The sequence below is a fragment of the Hemitrygon akajei genome, chromosome 9 (genome assembly GCF_048418815.1).
Source record: "Hemitrygon akajei chromosome 9, sHemAka1.3, whole genome shotgun sequence".
In the NCBI taxonomy this organism is placed as follows: Eukaryota; Metazoa; Chordata; class Chondrichthyes; order Myliobatiformes; family Dasyatidae; genus Hemitrygon; species Hemitrygon akajei.
The window spans coordinates 75,167,542-75,185,680 of record NC_133132.1 but is presented as its reverse complement, the minus strand read 5'-3'; the positions used below and the strand labels follow the sequence as shown (position 1 = coordinate 75,185,680).

The 18,139-nt window shown below is 40.9% G+C and overlaps 1 protein-coding gene across 3 annotated transcripts in view; it reads left to right on the top strand.

Annotated features, from left to right (window-relative positions):
• The first annotated feature begins 2,057 nt into the window (after window positions 1-2,057).
• Window positions 2,058-18,139, top strand: part of casp8ap2 (caspase 8 associated protein 2) — a 40,362-nt gene continuing 24,280 nt past the window's right edge. Inside the window, exons 1-5 of one of the 3 annotated variants that reach the window (XM_073056370.1) lie at window positions 2,058-2,230; window positions 12,118-12,209; window positions 14,581-14,661; window positions 16,060-16,160; window positions 17,051-17,125. In XM_073056370.1, the coding sequence (XP_072912471.1) occupies window positions 2,184-2,230; window positions 12,118-12,209; window positions 14,581-14,661; window positions 16,060-16,160; window positions 17,051-17,125 (396 nt within the window). In that variant the 5' untranslated portion in view covers window positions 2,058-2,183. Of the gene's footprint in view, window positions 2,231-2,259; window positions 2,315-5,763; window positions 5,829-12,117; window positions 12,210-14,580; window positions 14,662-16,059; window positions 16,161-17,050; window positions 17,126-18,139 lie in introns of those variants that run through there. The other 2 variants (XM_073056374.1, XM_073056373.1) reach the window with 2 other exon arrangements.

The window sequence follows — 18,139 nt, the reverse complement described above, 5'->3', positions numbered from 1 at the left end:
TCACCTTCCAGCTAGCCTCCTTCCCCTCCCCCCCACTTTTTAAAATTCCGAAATCTTCCCCTTCCTTTCCAGCCCTGAAGAAGGGTCTCAAATGTCTATTCATTTCCATAGATGCTACCTAATCTGCTGAGTTCCACAGCATTTTGTGTTTTGCTTTGGTTTTTCAGCATCTGCACAGTTCTCACATTAATAGTAATGTAAGTAAATAAGGAGTAAGCATCAAGAACATGAGATGAAGAGTCCTTGTAAGTGAGTCGATTGTGGGAGCATTTAAGTGATGGGACAAATGAAGTTGAGTGATGTTATTCCCTTTGGTTCAAGAGCCTGATGGTTGAGGGGTAACAACTGCTCCAAATCCTGTTGGTGTGAGTCCTGAGGCTCCTGTACCACCTTCTTGATGGCAGTAGTAAGAAAAGAGCTTGATCTGGGTGGCAACACACACACAAGATATTGGAGGAACTCAGCAGCGCAGGCAACATCTGTGGAAAAGAGTACAGTTGACTTTTTGGGCCGAGACCTTTCAGCAGGACCCTTCCTGCTGATCCCTGTTGCTGTCTGGCCTGCTGAGTTCCTCCTGCATTTTGTGTGTGTTGCTTGGATTTCCAGGATCTGCAGATTTTCTCTCGTTTATGATCATGGTGGTGGGAGTCCCTAATGATTGATGCTGCTTTCCTGTGAAAACACTCTGTGTAGATGTGCTCAAGGGTGGGGTGGGCTTTACCTGTGATGGACTGAGTAGTATCCACTACATTTTCTAGGATTATCCAATCAAGGAAATGGCATTAAACAATTTTGATGAACTATCAGTGTCTTGATTTGGCCTGAGATCCCTTTTCTGAGATGACCACTTATATTGGCAACACACACAAAATGCTGGTGGAACGCAGCAGGCCAGGCAGCATCTATAAGGAGAAGCCCTGTCAACGTTTTGGGAGGAGACCCTTCGTCAGGACTTTTATTGGCAACAAGTTCACGCGCCTGATGATGGCTTTTTGCAACCAATGATCACGAGAAAGACTGGACTGTATTAGTGATATCAGGTATAATGTTTCAGCTTTCATTCTTGGTTTTACTTACTGTAATTTAGTTCTTTTTTCTTTGTTTTTATTTACATGTATTTTATTGTACTGCTGCCATAAAGTTAACAAATTTCACGCCATATGCCGGTGATATTAAACCTGATTCTGAATTAAACTTCTTGAACTTGAGATCTAGGCCTCATATGGAGCCAGTGATCATTAATGGAGAATGTGTGGAGCAGGTTAAGACCTACAAGTATCTGGGAGTACAGTTAGACGAGAAGCTAGACTGGACTGCCAACACAGATGCCTTGTGCAGGTAGGCACAGAGTCGACTGTACTTCCTTAGAAGGTTGGCGTCATTCAATGTCTGTAGTGAGATGCTGAAGATGTTCTATAGGTCAGTTGTGGAGAGCGCCCTCTTCTTTGTGGTGGCGTGTTGGGGAGGAAGCATTAAGAAGAGGGACGCCTCACGTCTTAATAAGCTGGTAAGGAAGGCGGGCTCTGTCGTGGGCAAAGTACTGGAGAGTTTAACATCGGTAGCTGAGCGAAGGGCGCTGAGTAGGCTACGGTCAATTATGGAAAACTCTGAACATCCTCTACATAGCACCATCCAGAGACAGAGAAGCAGTTTCAGCGACAGGTTACTATCGATGCAATGCTCCTCAGACAGGATGAAGAGGTCAATACTCCCCAATGCCATTAGGCTTTACAATTCAACCGCCAGGACTTAAGAACTTTTTAAAAGCTATTATTAATGCTTTTTGAGATAGTGATTTAGATGCATATCATATTTTTTTTTACTGAGTTAAGTATTGTATGTAATTAGTTTTGCTACAACAAGTGTATGGGACAATTGGAAAAAAAAGTTGAATTTCCCCATGGGGATGAATAAAGTATCTATCTATCTATCTATCTATCAATTCACCTCACCCCCGCCTCTGCACACTTCGGCGCTCCGCGGCCATCCTCTGGGCCTTTAGTGGTCGCTGTTGCCGGAGGCCCGGAATCTGCGGCCTCTCTTGGCTGAGGCGCCTGTTCGTTGGTGCTGGGATTCGGGCGCAGGTCCGGACTCCGAGGCCGGAAGGCGCGGGAAGGCAGCCTCGCTCTTGTTTGGCGGACGGCAGCGAAGGCTGCGCGGCTGAGTGACAGCCGCGGGACGGAATGGCCAGCGTGCAGTGGACGGGCAGCGGGGCCGACAGCGCAACGAGGCGAGTCCATAACTTCCATTCCGGGCTGGGAGCATCCACAGGCTACCCTAGTTTTCAGTGTGGTGACCCTCACCAAACCCGGCAGTGAGTTAGCGCCCACTTTACCCTCCCCCGTCTTACAATTATTCTGTTGCTAGTACTTCAACTTATGCATTGTGATTGCAATTTCATCAGAAAGTTCTACTTGAAATCATTGACACTCTAATCAGGGGATGACTAAGTTAAGGGTTAGTGTGATGATGATGGTGATGTCCTGCTTGAGCGTTTTCCCGGGCTGACTGTCATTCAAATTCTTCCTCAAAGAGGGAGAACCTTTGTTGACGCGTAAGTTGAAAGGCAATGTTGAACACCCAGTCTTTTCGTCTGTAGTGCACCTTTTTCACGTTCCCCCTCATCCTTTTTCTCTTGAATGTTTCTTGCTATTCTCTTAATTTGCAGCCCCCTGATTTAATGCCGGGTTCCGGAAACAATGGACTGATGCTTACCAGCATTGGCTTTATAGGTGATGTTTTATTTTGTTGGTTTGTCTGCTTAGACATCAAATCTGCAGTGCTCCGTGTTTAGTTTGATAGCATATCCTACGCTTCTCTCTGAACCATGGAGAAAATAAGTACAAGACAAAATGGCCCAAGTTTTTTCCAGCTTCGCCAAGGATGGATGGTTAATATTGATGCTTGTGACACCCACAACCTGAATAAAACAAGATGTACAGTGTATAGCAGAAGGCAGCCAGGGTGTGTATTGATTGGCTGGTGCCAGTGGGTGGCTCAAGAAAGATCACATTGGAAGAATAAAAAATCAAAATGCCAAATTTATTAAATGATCAGCATCAAATAATCTATATCACCACAAATAATATAGAGCTGATAGGTAGTCTGATCATCTCTCAAAATGAGGGAGGTTGCACAGCCAATTCAAGAAGGAAACATCCTCTCAGCATTTTCCCTATCTAGCCTCTAGGTTTCATAGAGATAGGCACTCAGTTTTCTAAACTCTGATTATAGTGCCAACCTGTGTGATGTTTCCTCCTACAGCCTCTCCACACTAAGATCATGCACATTAACCTTCCCCTAAAATGGGGAACCAAAAATTTCCATGGTACTCTAGATATGGTCTTTCTAGTTGCAGTAAGTCTTTCCTATTTTTATTCTCAACTGGACTGATAGAAATTAGCCCATGTGCTTGTGTGCTGTGCAAAAGATCTCAATTACCATTGTGCCACATCGTTTTATAGTCTTCTTCATTTAAATAATGTTTTATTATGCTTCCTTGCAAAATGAACAACTTCATAAATTCTAACATTTATATTTAATTTGCCAACTTTTTCTTTGTTCACTCACACATGGTAATACCTACTCACTCATTTTGGTATCATCTACAAATTTGGTAGATTGTTTTTTCCAAGTCATTAATACATTTGGTAAACGGCTGTGTCCCAGCTTGAGGTTTCATTGGTTACAGGTTACCACCCTGAAAATGACGCCCCTTATATCTAACTGCTGCTTCCTGCATGTTAGACATCCTCTGTCCTTGCCAATGTTACCCTGAATACCTCAGGCCCTTATGACTTAATCTTTTCTGAGGTTCTTTGTCATCCTTCTGCAAATTCAAATCCAAATTCAGCCACTGGTTCTCTTTTGTCTACTCTACTGGAGACTGTCAAAAAGCACTCTAATTTCTCAGAACAACACACAAAAAATCCAGGAGGAATTCAGCAGGCCAGGCAGCATCTAAGCAGAAAACTACAGTTGATGTTTCTGGCCGAAGCGTTGACTGTACTGTTTTTCCATAGATGCTGCCTGGCATGTTGAGTTCCTCTAGCACTTTGTGTGTGTTGCTCGGAATTTTCTAGCATCTGCAGATTTTCTCTTGTTTCTAATTTGTCAGACACATTTTCTCCATGAAGTCATGCTGAATTTGCATGATAAGATGACAGTTTCTCAAAGCTATAGAATTTGAATGAAGCAACAAGACTGTAATCTTCAGATTTTTCCTAGAATGTGAATATGCGGGTTGCCCTGACAATGACAATATAAAACGATACTGCAAGGGAGCAGGCTCTTCTGCTCACAGTGTTGTGCTGAACCAATTAAATTAGTAATCAAATCCTCAACCAAACTATTCCGTTCTACCTACACAACATCCATATTCTTCCATTCCCTGCCTATCTAAGAGTCTCTTGAACATCTATGTCATATTTGCCTTTAACGTCACCTCTGGCGGCACATCCCAGGTATATGCCATTCTTTGGGTAAAAAAATACTTGCCCTGCACATCTCCTTTGAGCTTGCCTCTCTCACTCTAAATGCATGCCCTTGGATATGAGGTATTTCAACCCAGAGAAAAGATAATAGCTGCCAAGTCTATTCCTTTTATGATCTTTTAAGCCTCTATTAGATCTTCCTCCAGTCTACACCACTCCAGAGGGGGGAATCTCTCCTTGGATAAACCTCTCCTTAAAAACTTGCCTTCTAATCTAGGCAGCATCCTGGTAAACTTATTGTGCATCCTCCTTCCTTCCTATAATGGGGTAACCATAACTGAATGCAATGCTGCAGATGTAGTTTAACTAGAGATTTCTAAAGCTGCAACATAACTTCCTGACTCTTGAATTTGGTTCCTTGACTAATAACTGCAGGTATGCCATATGCCTTCTTTGCTACCCTAGCAACCTGTGTAGCTGCTTTCAGGAAGCTGTTGATCTGGACCTCAAGATCCCTCTGCACATCAACACCATTAAAGGTCTTGACATTTAACAGTATGCTGTCCCTTTACATTTGATCCCAAAATGCAACATTTCACATCTGGCTGGTTTAAATGCCATTGTCACTTATGTATAGGACTGTGCAAAACCCTTAGGCACATGTAAAATACTGTAAAGTGAAGATGCTTTCAAAAATAATGAAATTAAAAGCTAAATATAAAAAAACTCAAACAGCAGCAAACATTTAAAATAAAGCACTAAATCAAATCGATATTTGGTGTGACCACCCTTTGCCTTTAAAACTGCATCAGTTCTCTTAGGTACGCTGCCATGCAGTTTTATAAGAAAATTGGCCGGTAGGTTGTTCCAAACGTCTTGGAGAATTTGCCACAGTTCTACAGACTTTGGCTGTCTCACTTGGTTCTGTCTCTCCTGGTAATCCCAGACAGCCTGGGTGATGTTGAGATCAATGCTCTGTGGAGGCCATCCTATTTGATGCAGATCTCCTTGTTCTTTTCACTGAAGCTAGTTCTTTCTGACCTTAGCCATGTGTTTGTGGTCATTGTCCTGTTGCAGAATGAAGTTGGGATCGATCAGATGCCTCCCTGATGGTATTACGTGATGGATGAGAATCTGCTTGTACTTCTCAACATTTAGGATTCCGTTAATTCTGACTAGACCACAAACTCCACTTGCAGTAATGCAGCCCCAGACCTGCAGAGAACCACCTCCATGCTTCACTGTTGGCTGCAGACACTCATCCATGTTGCGTTCTCCAGCTCTTCTGTGGACAAAGTACCTCCTGTTTGAGCCGGAAATTTCAAATTTTGCCTCACCAGTCCAGAGCACTTGCTGCCATTGTTGAGCACCCCAGTCCTGTGTTTTTGTGTGTAGGTAAGTCTCTTGGCTTTGTTTCCACTTTGGAGGAATGGCTTTTTGGCAACAACTCTTCCATGAAGACCACATCTGACTTCTCCAGGCTTTAGAGGGATGTACTTGGGTTCCATTAGTTTCTGTGACTTCAGAACTGATAGCAGCGCTAGACAGCTTTCGAGTTAAAAGGGATGTCAGTTTGATATATCTTTCGTCTGCTACATTCGGTTTCCATGGCCATCCACTTGGTTTCTGGTCCTCGACCTTACCTGTTTATTTGTGCTTTCTTCAGAAGAATTTGGACAGCATATCTTGAAAGTCCTGTCTGCAGCAAAATTTCTGTTTGGGAGAGACCCTGCTGGTGCGGGATGACCACCTTGTGTCTTGTTGCTATGCCCACTCTTGCCATCTTGTAAGAATTGATGATTTGAAGTTTAAACTATCACATCTGCTACACCCTCACCTTTTATTTTGTGTGTCCTTCACCCAGTTTGATTCTTTCTACACTCACTTCTACTTCAGTTAATCATTTTAGTTCATTCAATTCATAATATCATTGATCTGTTTGTTATCTTTGTTTAATCACGCACTGGGCTGAATACCTACAAGGTAATCAAGTCTTTATTTGAAAAGTTGTCTTTTACTTAATGTTACTTTCGTTAATGAAATACAGAAGTTTCTCTAACATTTAATTTTTGGAAAATGAATGTTTGGAAATCTAAAATTTGTTCTTTTCTACTGATACTAATGCACAAGACAAAAATAAACAACTAACAAAAAATTTATTTTAAAAGCCTAGGGTGCCCAAGACTTTTGCACAGTACTGTATATCCTGTTGTATCGTTTGCCAGTCTTCTGTGCTATCTAGAATACCACCAATCTTCATATCTTCCATAAACTTAGTAACCCACCTATCTGTGTTTTCATCCAGATCATTTATATGTCACAAACAGTGGTGGTTCAAGTGCAAATGCCTACAGAACACTCGTCCCAGACCACCATCTTTCATGGGGAAATCAATTCTGAATCCCGATTCTGGATCTCATCTAGCTTAGTCTTCTGGATGAGTTTTACTTAAGGGACTTTGTCAGAATACCTAACTAAAATTCACGGGACAAAGTCCAGAGCTCATTCTTCATCCCCTTTATCACCTTGTCAAAAAAAACCTCAATCAAGTAAGGCACAACTTGCCCAACACAAAGCTACGTTGACTGTACCTATTTAGGCTATGTTTTCCCAAAATATTTCCTAAATCTTATCCCTAAGAATCCTCTCTAGTAACTTCCCTACCAGTGAGATGAGACTCACCGTTTTATAGTTTTCAACATTTTTGACTCGCATTTCCTCTGGGACTTCCCTTGTGGCTAAGAAGGGCATAAAGATATTGGTCAACGCCCTGGAAATATCATCCCTTGCCTCTCTCAGTAACCTGAGGTATATCCCATCAGCCCTGGGGACCTTAATGTTCTTTCTGAGATCCAAAACACTATCTCAAAAAGCCTTTGCTTAATTAGCACACTCTACACTAAGCTCCCTGTCCTTGCTATCCTTCTTGGTAAATACTGATGCAAGGTATTCACTTAATACCTCATCTACATCTTCCACCTCAAAGCATATGTTCCCTCCTTGACCCGTCCTATTACCTTCTTAATTATCCTCTTGCTCTTGATGTACATGCAGAATTCTACTTGCCAAGGACTTTTTATGGTCCCTTCTGGCTTCTCGAATTCCCTTCTTGATTTCTTTCCTGGCTTCTGTATAATCCTCGAGGGCTCTGATTTTTAGCTTCCTAAATCTAACATACTTTGACTAAATTTGTCCCATCGGCCGTTCTTGTCTTTACTTCTTACTGGAATATGCCTGTCCTGTACTCTGTGCAGTTGGCCTTTAAATATTCTCCACATCAAATGTGGACCTGCCCATGAACAGCAGTTCCCAGTTAACATTCTCTAGCTCCTGTCGAATAGAGATTGTAATTTGTCCTGCTTCAATTTAATGCTCTCTGCAAGATCCATACTTTATCTATTGCTATCTTAAAACTTTGAGAGTTATGATCAGTGTTCCCTCACTATTCTCCCACTAAAAGGTCAGTAATCTGGCCAGGCTTGTTATCTAATACTAGGTCTTGTGTGGCCCCTCCACATGTTAGACTGTCTACATATTGATTCAAGAAACCCTCCTGAATGCACCTAACAAATTCTGCACCATCTATGCCTCTAAGGAGGTCCCAGACTATATAAGGAAAGGTGAAGCCACCCACTAAAACACCCTGCTGCTTTTATCCCTTTTGTTAATCACATATTTATCTCTCAATGTCCCAGTGGCTATTGTTTGGAGGGGTGGGGGGGGGGGGTTGTTTTGTAGTATAGTCCCATCAAAGTGGGTGCACCTGAATTCTACCTAAATACAGTACCTTGAAAAGTATCAGCCTCCAAAACTATTTTTACATTTTACTGTCATTTTCTAAATTTAAAATGTATTGAAGTAGGATTTTAGAGCTAAACTACAAAACATTGTGCTTCATGTCAAATCAAAAGAAAAATTCCAAACCCTGTCAACATTTCACTAAAATTAAAAACCACAATTGAGGCTGAATAAGTATTCATTGCCTTTGTCATGACTGTTAACTTTCCTCAAGTTCAATTATTACCTTACGAACTTACCAAATTTGTTGATCTAGAAAATAGAAGGATCACCTGCTTTCAATTAAACCATAAGAATACTGTAAGCACCCCTTCTTTTCTGTAAGATCCAAACAGTATGGTAGATTTTCAACAGACCAAACCAAAATTATGGCAAAAGAGCATTCAGGAAAAGTTAAGGAAATGATAAAAGAAAAGCACAAATCTGTGGAAGGGTACTAGACCATCTCAAAGGCACTTAGTGTAGCCCATCATGAAACAGTGAAAAAAACCCCACAGCCACACTACCTAGTTCAGAGGCTGCCCCTGCGAACTTAGTTGCTGGAGAAGAATGGCACTTGAAGGATAGGCTACTGTGGCGCCAACGGTCACTCTGAGTGAGCTGCAGAAATCAGTGGCTGCAACTGGAGATGAAGTTCATGGCTCTACAATCTCAAAGTACTTGCACAAAAAGGATATTTATGGAAGAGCGAAGAAGCCCTGGCTTATATAAAATGCAGACCCTTGCCTGTCAAAACTTTGCAAAGTGTCACTTGGAAGATACTGTAAAGATGTAGCAGAACGTCTTGTGGTCAGATGAGACTGAAGAACTTTTTGGCCTCAACACTAATACTGCACAAAAGCCAGGTCATACATTTGGCCCTCCTTATTCACGGGGGATTGGTTCTGGGACCCCTCGCGGATACCAAAGTTCACGGATGCTCAAGTCCCTTATTCAACCTGTTTCAATCCGTTGGACCTTAGGACCCAGTGGAACTCCAGACCTTATTTAAACCTGTCTCACTGCGGTGGACATTAGGACCTGGTGCCAGAGCTCTGAATGCGCAGTGTTTCTGTTCACGTAAATAATCACGATTGAAAATAAAGTGGAAATAATAAAGCGATCGGAAAGGGGTGAAACGCCATCAGTCATTGGAAAAACATTGGGCTACGTCGGTCAATGATCTGAACAATTTTAAAGGATAAAGTGAGAAAGGCTCTGCCCCGATGAAAGCTACAATTATTACTAAGCAACGCAGTGGTTTAATTTTTGGGTTTTTGATCCTCCACATCAGCCCGGCAGGGTGGAGAGCGCACGTGGGAGCGATCTGTCCCGAATCCCGAGAACTTCTGTTCCCGAGCCCGGCGCTGAAACATACGTTCTTAAGTGTTTTATATGCATAGAAAGGTAAAATATATACTGTATACTAAGACAAACGTTTGACTGACTGATGCTAAATAATACCAGATGTACCTGTTCCGACTTACTTAGAGAACTTCCAATGTTTTTCGATCCTGATGCACGATAATCCACGCACATCCTCCTGTATACTTTAAATCATCTCTAGATTACTTATAATACCTAATACAATGTAAATGCTATGTAAAATGGTTGTTATACTGCATTGTTTAGGGAATAATGGCAAGAAAAAAAAGTCTGTACATGCTCGAACAATGTGTGCTGGAAGAGCACTTCCAGGTTTTTGCAATTTGCCGTTGGTTGATTTTGCGCATGCAGAATCCATGGATAAGGAGGGCCGACTGTACCTTCCCTACAATAAAGTATGGTGGTGGTTGCATCAGGCGATGGGGATGCTTTTCACCAGCAGGGACTGGAAATCTGGTCAGGATTGATGGGAAGATGAACGCTGCTAAATACAGAGAGATCCTGGATAAACACCTGCTTGCCTCTGCCAGAAAACTTAAACTCAGACTAAGTTTGATTTTAACAGGACAGTAACCCAAAGCACACTGCCAGAGCAACCATGGAGTGGTTTCAAATGAAGAAAATTGATGTCCTTGAGTGGCCCAGTCAGAGTTCTAACCTTAGGCTGATTGAACATCTCTGGCAAGATCTCAAGATTGTTGTCCACTACCTAACCTGGCACAGCTTGAGCAATTTAGCAAAAAGGAATAGGCAAATCTTGCTCCAACACATTATGCAAAACTAATAGAGACTAATCCAAAAGACTACTGACTACTTATCCAAAAAACTAAATATTCAAAAACTTAAATGTCAGCAGTTCAAATTGAACCACTTCTCACAGCTATAAAAGTTTTTGAATTTTGAGTTTTTACTGCTTTACAATTTTCCCTGTTTTTTGGACTCTACTGTGAAAAAGGAGCATGTGATTGACAAATAAAAATTCTCAGTTAAATGGATCAAAATCCCTGGTTGTAATAATTAAGTGATCAACGGGTTGGAGCTGAATACTTTTACAAGTCACTGTAGACTATTTGTTTAGATTTAGACATTTGTAGCAGAATAGAATTCATAAACTAGATTTAACAGTAGCACTGCTGCCGTTAGGAAGGTGTGTCTTACCTGATAACTTTGAAAACAATATTTTAGGATACGAGATTCTACAAATGCTATAAATCTTTGGCAATATGCACAAAATGCTGGAGGAACTCAGCAGATCGGCAGAATCTATGGTGAAATAAACAGTTGTCGTTTCTGGCTGAGACCTTTTATCGCGATTGGAAAGGAAAGTTGCAGGAGGTAGAATAAGAATGTGAGAGAAGGGGCTGGAGTGGAAACTGGCAGGTGATAGGTGACAGCAGGTGAGGGAGGGTGATAGAGGGGAAGAGGTAAAGGGTTAAGGAAGGAATTTGATCAGAGTTCAGAATACAGGGAAGGAGGTGGGAAACTAGAGGGAGAGCATTGGCAAGTCAAGAGTGCAGAGAGGAGAAGAGAAAGGATGAAAGGACCACCAGAATGGGAAAAACAAAAATGGGGTGTAGCAGAAATAGAGGGGAATGCTTACCCAAAGTTGGAGAAATCGATGTTTATGTCACCATAAACAGGTGACCCTGCCAGAATATGAGATGTTCTCCACCAACCTGTGTTTGGCCTCATCATGGCAGTAAAGGAGGCCATGGACAAATGTGCTGGTGTGGGAATGGGAAGTTGAATTGAAATGAGTGGCCACCAGATGATTGGTTGTTGCAGGTGGACAGTACTGCAATTCTATAGGGGTGTAATGTTGTCAGTGGTGCTGTCTATCAGATGGTTAGCATGGAATAAAGAGTAGCTAAAACAAGAGATTAGTTTTAATTTAATTTCTTTTCCGCTGTATCAAAAAATGTAGCTGTTTCCTCAAAAAAATGTAGTGATCTATGTCATTGTTCTCCATCCCTTTTACAACAAGACCTCAAGTTTGTTGATCTGCATATTTTTTGTATAGCTAATAACTAAAGATTGTTTTATAGAATCGTTCTTGGGAGCATTGTCCTTGAATTGTGTTTCTTTATCCATCCCTCTCTGAGGTCTCCTAAATACAAATTGACCTTATGAAGGGTTATCAGCCCGAAATGTTGTTCATTCCTTCCATTGATGCTGCCTGATTTGCTGAGTCCCTCTAGCATTGTATCTGTTGCAAATTGACCGTAACTTTGAAAGATCTTGTATTTGAATAGACTTCAAAATTTGATGCATTTCACGTAATGGAGAAGAATCAACATAATCTACAATAGACTGTAATATGCTTAGTATGCGTCCTTCCATTTAAAAAAAAGAACTCAAGTATTTTTGGCTTTCTCAATGATAAAGCTTCACTGCAGACAACTAGGGAAAGTCTGCAGATCTGTATTTGCTGATGAGGCATCAATCTATGAAGAAGGTATTTTTTCTAATTGGATACGAACACAGATACTAAATGTTGATTGTAAACTTTTTCTTCGCTCAGGTGGAGAATTTCTAAGAACATCATGGACAGAGGAGAAGCAAGCAGCAGTGCAGATTATCTTCATTATGATCTATTGCAAGAGGACAGTTTTGGTAAGAAACAATTTGAATGTTCATTATCAGTTTACCCAGAGTGGGAAATGGCTGCACATAAATTACCAGTCTTCTTCCTGACACTGTAAACAGCTTTTCTTAATGAGTCTTTAACAGCTGATTGTCACCTGCAGATCAATCTCTCACTATCTCTCATCTGAAACAACCATAGACAGATGCACCCACAGGTGGGGATCTGGGAAGTGACAGGGCCTTAGATGATTGTACGTCATCTTAGGTAACTTGTTGAACAGAAAAGCTGACAAATCTAAAATAATGACAAATATTAGTTTATTATGGGTTGGAATGATTTTTTTTGGCATGGATCAACTAACTAAAAGAAAATGGGCCATTTTCTAAGTGTAAATCAGTAACTAATGGAGTACCACAGGGATCAGTTTTGGACCCTCAACTATTTTCAGCCTACATTAATGCCTTGGATGAGGGGACTGATTTGAGGCTAAATTTGATAATGTTACAAAAGATTGTTGGATTAGCTGGTTCACAACCTTCTTGGGTTAGCAAGGAGGATACGGATAAACTGCTGGGGGAGAATGGGATAAGAGGTTATTTAGTTTGGAATAAAGAATGAAAGGTAATAATTATTTCTGTACACTGAAACTATAGAATGTTGTGAAATAATAATGTTATTATAATAAGTTTATTATTATTAAATAATAATAATACTGTGTAGACAGACTGTTAAGTATACCAAAGGTGGAGATTGATCATGTACGCATATTTAAGTCAAGGTGTTTGGGGGGGGGGGGTGTGGTTGTTCATGAAGATGTCTTGAGAGGCCAACACAAAAATAGGAGAAGGAGTAACCCATTGATCCTTTACTGGCATCCATTGCTAATCTTCTATCTCTACCAAATCCCCATGTCCTCCCCATACCCTTTGGTGTCTACTGCCTTCCCTTATTTTCTCAAACAAAGAAGTGGTGAAGATTTTCAGCTGGTCAGGTAGCTTCTGCAAAGGGTGATAAACAGAGTTAATGTTTTAGATTAACAACCTTTTATTAGAACTGGAAACTTGAAAAACAAATCATAAACACAAGAGATTCGGCAGATGCTAGAAATCCAGAACAATACACACTCAATGCTGGAGGAACTCAGCAGGTCAGGCAGCACCTATGAAAATGAATAAACAGTCAACATTTCACGGTGAGCCCCTTCATCAGGACTGGCAAGGAAGAAGCTAGAATAAGGGGGTGGAGTTGGGGAGGAAGGACATGCTAGAAGGTGATAGGTGAAGCCAGGTGGGTGGGAGAGAGGGTTGAAGTGAGAAGCTAGGAGGTGATAGGTGAGAAAGATAAAGGGCTGGGGAGGAAGAAATTTGATAGGAGAATAGACAGGTGAAGTGTTGCCTCACCTGGAAGGAATGTTTGGGGTTCTGAAGGAGGTGAGGGACGAGGTGAATGGGCAGGTGTAGAACTTCTTCCGCTTCCAGGAAGGAGATTGGAATGGACAAGGGAATCACGAATCACAGAGGGAGCAATCTCTGTAGAGAGCAGCGAGAAAGGGGGTGAAGTTAATGATGTGCTGGATGCAGATACTCATGGGATGGTAGGTTAACACAAGAGGAGCTCTATCCCTGTTAAGGTGGTGGCAGATGGGGTGAGGGTGTATGTCCGGGAAATGAGGAGATGTAAGGAAGAGTAAGGAAAGCATCAATGGTGGAGGAAGTGAAACCCTTTTCTTTGAAGGAGGACGGCATCTGTTGGAACGGAGAGCATCATTCTGGGATTAGATGTGACAGAGAGAAAGGAACTCGAGAAGCAAGCAGGTTTTAACTTGTAGAAAGCAGGAAATGTGGAAAGAACAAAAGGAATGACTATAATATAGTGGAGACCAAGGTTGCCCCAGTGACAATAGATGAGGTTAATTAGAGGAAAAAGACAACAAAGTAACCTGTTGGAGCTGCTGGAAGCAGATCACAGCAATTTGGCGGGCAAATCTGGGTTTGGTAGGTCAGAGGGGTGAGCTTTTAGCAGAATTTATTGTGGGTGTAGTGATTGGGGAGTGAGCAGGTAGATTCCTGTCATAACAAAGAAAAATATTAATATAGCTCAAATTTTTAACAATGGTGCAAAAGCTTAGAAATCAGGCAGCTTCTATTAAAAGAGCAACGGTCAAGACAGGACTATATTTGACTAAATGTGAATCATAAATCTGAGCAGTGATTGGCAAATTTCAAAGACTTTTCTGTGAACAACAAATTGCTCTGCCTTCCCTTTTTTCTAGTTGGCTCAAACTATTTGTTTATTTTGCAATTTACTTCATGACATGGTTACACGGCCACAGTGGATGATGTGTTCAGCTTTTTTTTGTGGCTGGCTTTCTCTTTATGTATGTTGTACTTTTACTAGTGAAATCGGACAATGAAAACTCTGTGGACATCTACGATGGCTTGGACACAGACTACCAAGGTGGTGGACAGTCTGCTTCATGTATGTAGAAATTTATGATATTTGTAATTTTTTTCAAAGATAATATAACATTTACAAATGGTGGGCTTGACCACAGAATGCTCTCCAATCTTGAGGTTTCTCCGATTGCATGTTGAGAGAATGACTTCTGTTCATTTGGTGGAACCTTGTTAAGTAAAAGGTTGGGTAAGTCCACACCTCAAATTACTAACATGATTCAGTTAATTAATCACTAAATACTCATGCTTTAAAGCAGTAAGTATACTGTATATCATTGGGTAACTACAGTAATTGACTGGTTGAGTTGTAAAGTAGATAACTCCTTATTAGTCACTGGAGGTATCTGTGCCCGTACATTTATGTGGGCACTTGTTGCATCTGAAAACTGTAGTTTTGAGGTTATTTCAGAGTGCTAGTTATACAGAACAGTCCATTGTAGTTTTTGCCAAAGGTATTGGATGATGATTACTCCACAAGGGGACACTCAACATACCTTTTTGTGATGTTTAGGAAGAGGTTGCTATTACATATCAAATTATATTGCAGAGAAGCACCACCTTAAAAATTGTGCTTTTGGTCTCAATGATTCAGTTGTATTGAGGAAATTTTAAATTATATTTTAAAAAAGAATCAAAGATGCATTAAAATCACAGCTGGATAGGTGCATTGTATAGGGAATGAGGAAAATTCCTGGTCTTTGTCCCAATTAAATTTTATCAACCATCAACAGTATGATACATTTCTACATATTAGTAACCCACACAACAAATAAAGAAACTCAACATATAAATAAAAAATTTCACAAAAGAGCTCATAAACCTGGAAAATCAACAAAGAAGCAAGAAGATAATGAAGACGACATTGATTTCATCTATTCACATCATCTTGGAGTCCAAACACCTGGATGGAGTTGCAGAATAATAAAGTGATTTCAAATGTTTCAGATTCATGAATTTTGCTGAATCTTGCATGATATAAAAGGAAAGAATTCAATCACCATCAAAACAAAGAGTCAGGGGAAACTAAAATCTGAAACTTGAGAGAAGTACATAGTGGTCACTGGTAGAAAGGAATGGTGATTTGGGTAGAGTCTTGGCAAACGTGGATCATAAACGCTGGCATAATTGTGGATCTGGCTAACTAAGTACATACATACTTCGTTTCAGAGAATTTATTCTACAACCACATTCAAACAATATGATGCCACTTTGGAGCATATTATATCTACAAATGATACTGCATTTCCTATGCTGTTTGCCTTGCGTGGAAACATAAGTCTTTATAAAAACATTGCTGAAGGACAGGGAATTTTTGCTCTGTAATGTGCCAAGAAGTCGTCGTGTTGTTCTTAAAGTACAATAAACTGTTTAGAAATCCCTTATCAATGCTTAATTAAAAAAAACAACATTTTGTTTTCAGGTGATGCTTCAGGAAAGAATAAACCTGCTAAGGATTGTTTCGATTTGTACGAGGAAATATTAGCAGAAGAAGGAACAGCAAAAGCAATCTCTTTGAAGGAGGTACATGTTTGGTTATGGTATGATTTGAAAGGAAGATGGGCTGCTTGTGCCATTAATGTAAATAAATAACAAGCAATAACTGATTTGTTCATCAAACCTTTACTAACAGCTGATGCCACATGCTAAAATATGTAAATATACAAACAAGGTTCTCATTGAGAACAGGAAGCCTTTTTTTGAATAACTAAAGAAAGGCACTGGAAGAGTCAGCAGCAGAAGCAATTTCAAACCTCTTATTCTAGACGGCATTATTTCTGCATCCTTAAAGACAGTCAGCTGTGGGATGTGCTATTTACTCAGCATGTCCTTAGTCATGACGATTGAGACTAGAACATCCTAGGATTTAGTTTCAATATGATGCTCAACTTCTTTAAGTTCCCTAAATAGTCCCTCTGTTAAAACTCAAAAATATTTAAATTCAACATACCTGTTCCAGTAGAGATATAAGAAAGATACTGCAGATGCTGGAAATCTAGCAAAGGAGCTAGTACAAAGGAGCTGGAGGAACTCAATGGGTCAGGCAGCATCTATGGAGAGAAATTAACAAGGTTCCTGATGAAGAGTTTGGACTGTTCTTTTCTCTCCATAGACTTGCTGAGTTCTTCCTGCTGTTTTGTACGTGGTTGTTCTAACAACAGCTTTTGTTGCATCAGCGACAGTCCATCCTATTTACTAACCTGTAAACTTTATGAGCTGACATATATTTATTGGCACATGGCCCGGAATCAATTTGAATAACCAACAAAAGAATCAGTTTTGAAATTGCATTCTGCACGTGGCTATTCACATAAATAGTTGACTGTTCCTTTGAAGATGCTGCCTAATTTCTGAGCATTTGCACCATTTTTTAAAAATGTGTGGTACACTATTGTTTTTCTTTGTTATGACAGTTTCAGGAGAAGTCTATAGAGAGAGAAAGGAAAGTTGAAGAGCTGTTGCAAAAACTGCATGAAGTAGAAACCAAGGTAATTAATTTGTATTGGTCAGTTCACATATTCAGACCTGACATTCGATTTATCAGTTTGTTTCTTCATCAGCGATTTTTTTTAAAAAAAGAATAAATAGGACAGAAATTAATTATTTCTGGTTAGATACATAGATCAGAAAAGTGGAAGTCCAACTGAGAAAAGCAATACTAAAGTTCTAGTAAGGTAGGGGTCACCAACCTTTTTTTGCACCACAGACCGGTTTAATATTGACAATATTCTTGCCAACCAGCCGATGGTGGGGGGTGTTAATCACGACCGGAATATAAGTTATAAGTCAACCATGAGTCACTTATAAGTGGCTAATACACTCAATTATGTTTCTAAAAGGGTTTATCTAACAAATTTACAACAGACAGCGCATATTTTCCTCGTATGAACATATAAAATCATTGCAACACACCAATATCACTGAATCAGTGGGAGCCCTGGGCTTGTTTCCCTGCAACAAGGGGTGATGGGAGAGAGCGATACTCGAAGCAGGTTCCTTATGTCCAGTCCATTCCGCAATTTCGTTTTCGTGGCTCTTAGCACTTGCTTCTGTCCCGCTTGTTCACATTTTTTCTGCTCAAAAAACTCAACGGGTTTGTCTTTAAGTGCAGGGCACTTGGACTTAAGGTGCCAAAGCAGTTTTCATTGCCTTATTAGACAGCCTCCGGGCCCAAACTCCAGCCTCCTGCCTGCTCCAGCCAGACGCCTTGACCAGGTGTGGCTGGTTGTGGGTGGGGTGAGAGGACAAGGCAAGGGCTGGAGGTTCCTGTGCTGGGGCTGCGGTGGTTGCAGTCTGGAGAGCGAGGAGGAATGCAACAGGGCGTGCACCTGCCCCCATTCTCTCCCCCCCCCCCCCCCCGTAGGTAGGTACGATCTATCCGCCGACAAAAGTTTGGCTCGAGGGATGACTTTAAGTAGATTGTAGCGAGGTAGCTTTTAGAGGCAGCGCCCATCTGTCTGCGCTCCAGGCCACTACCAATGGCACTTCCTGCTGGTGTGAGG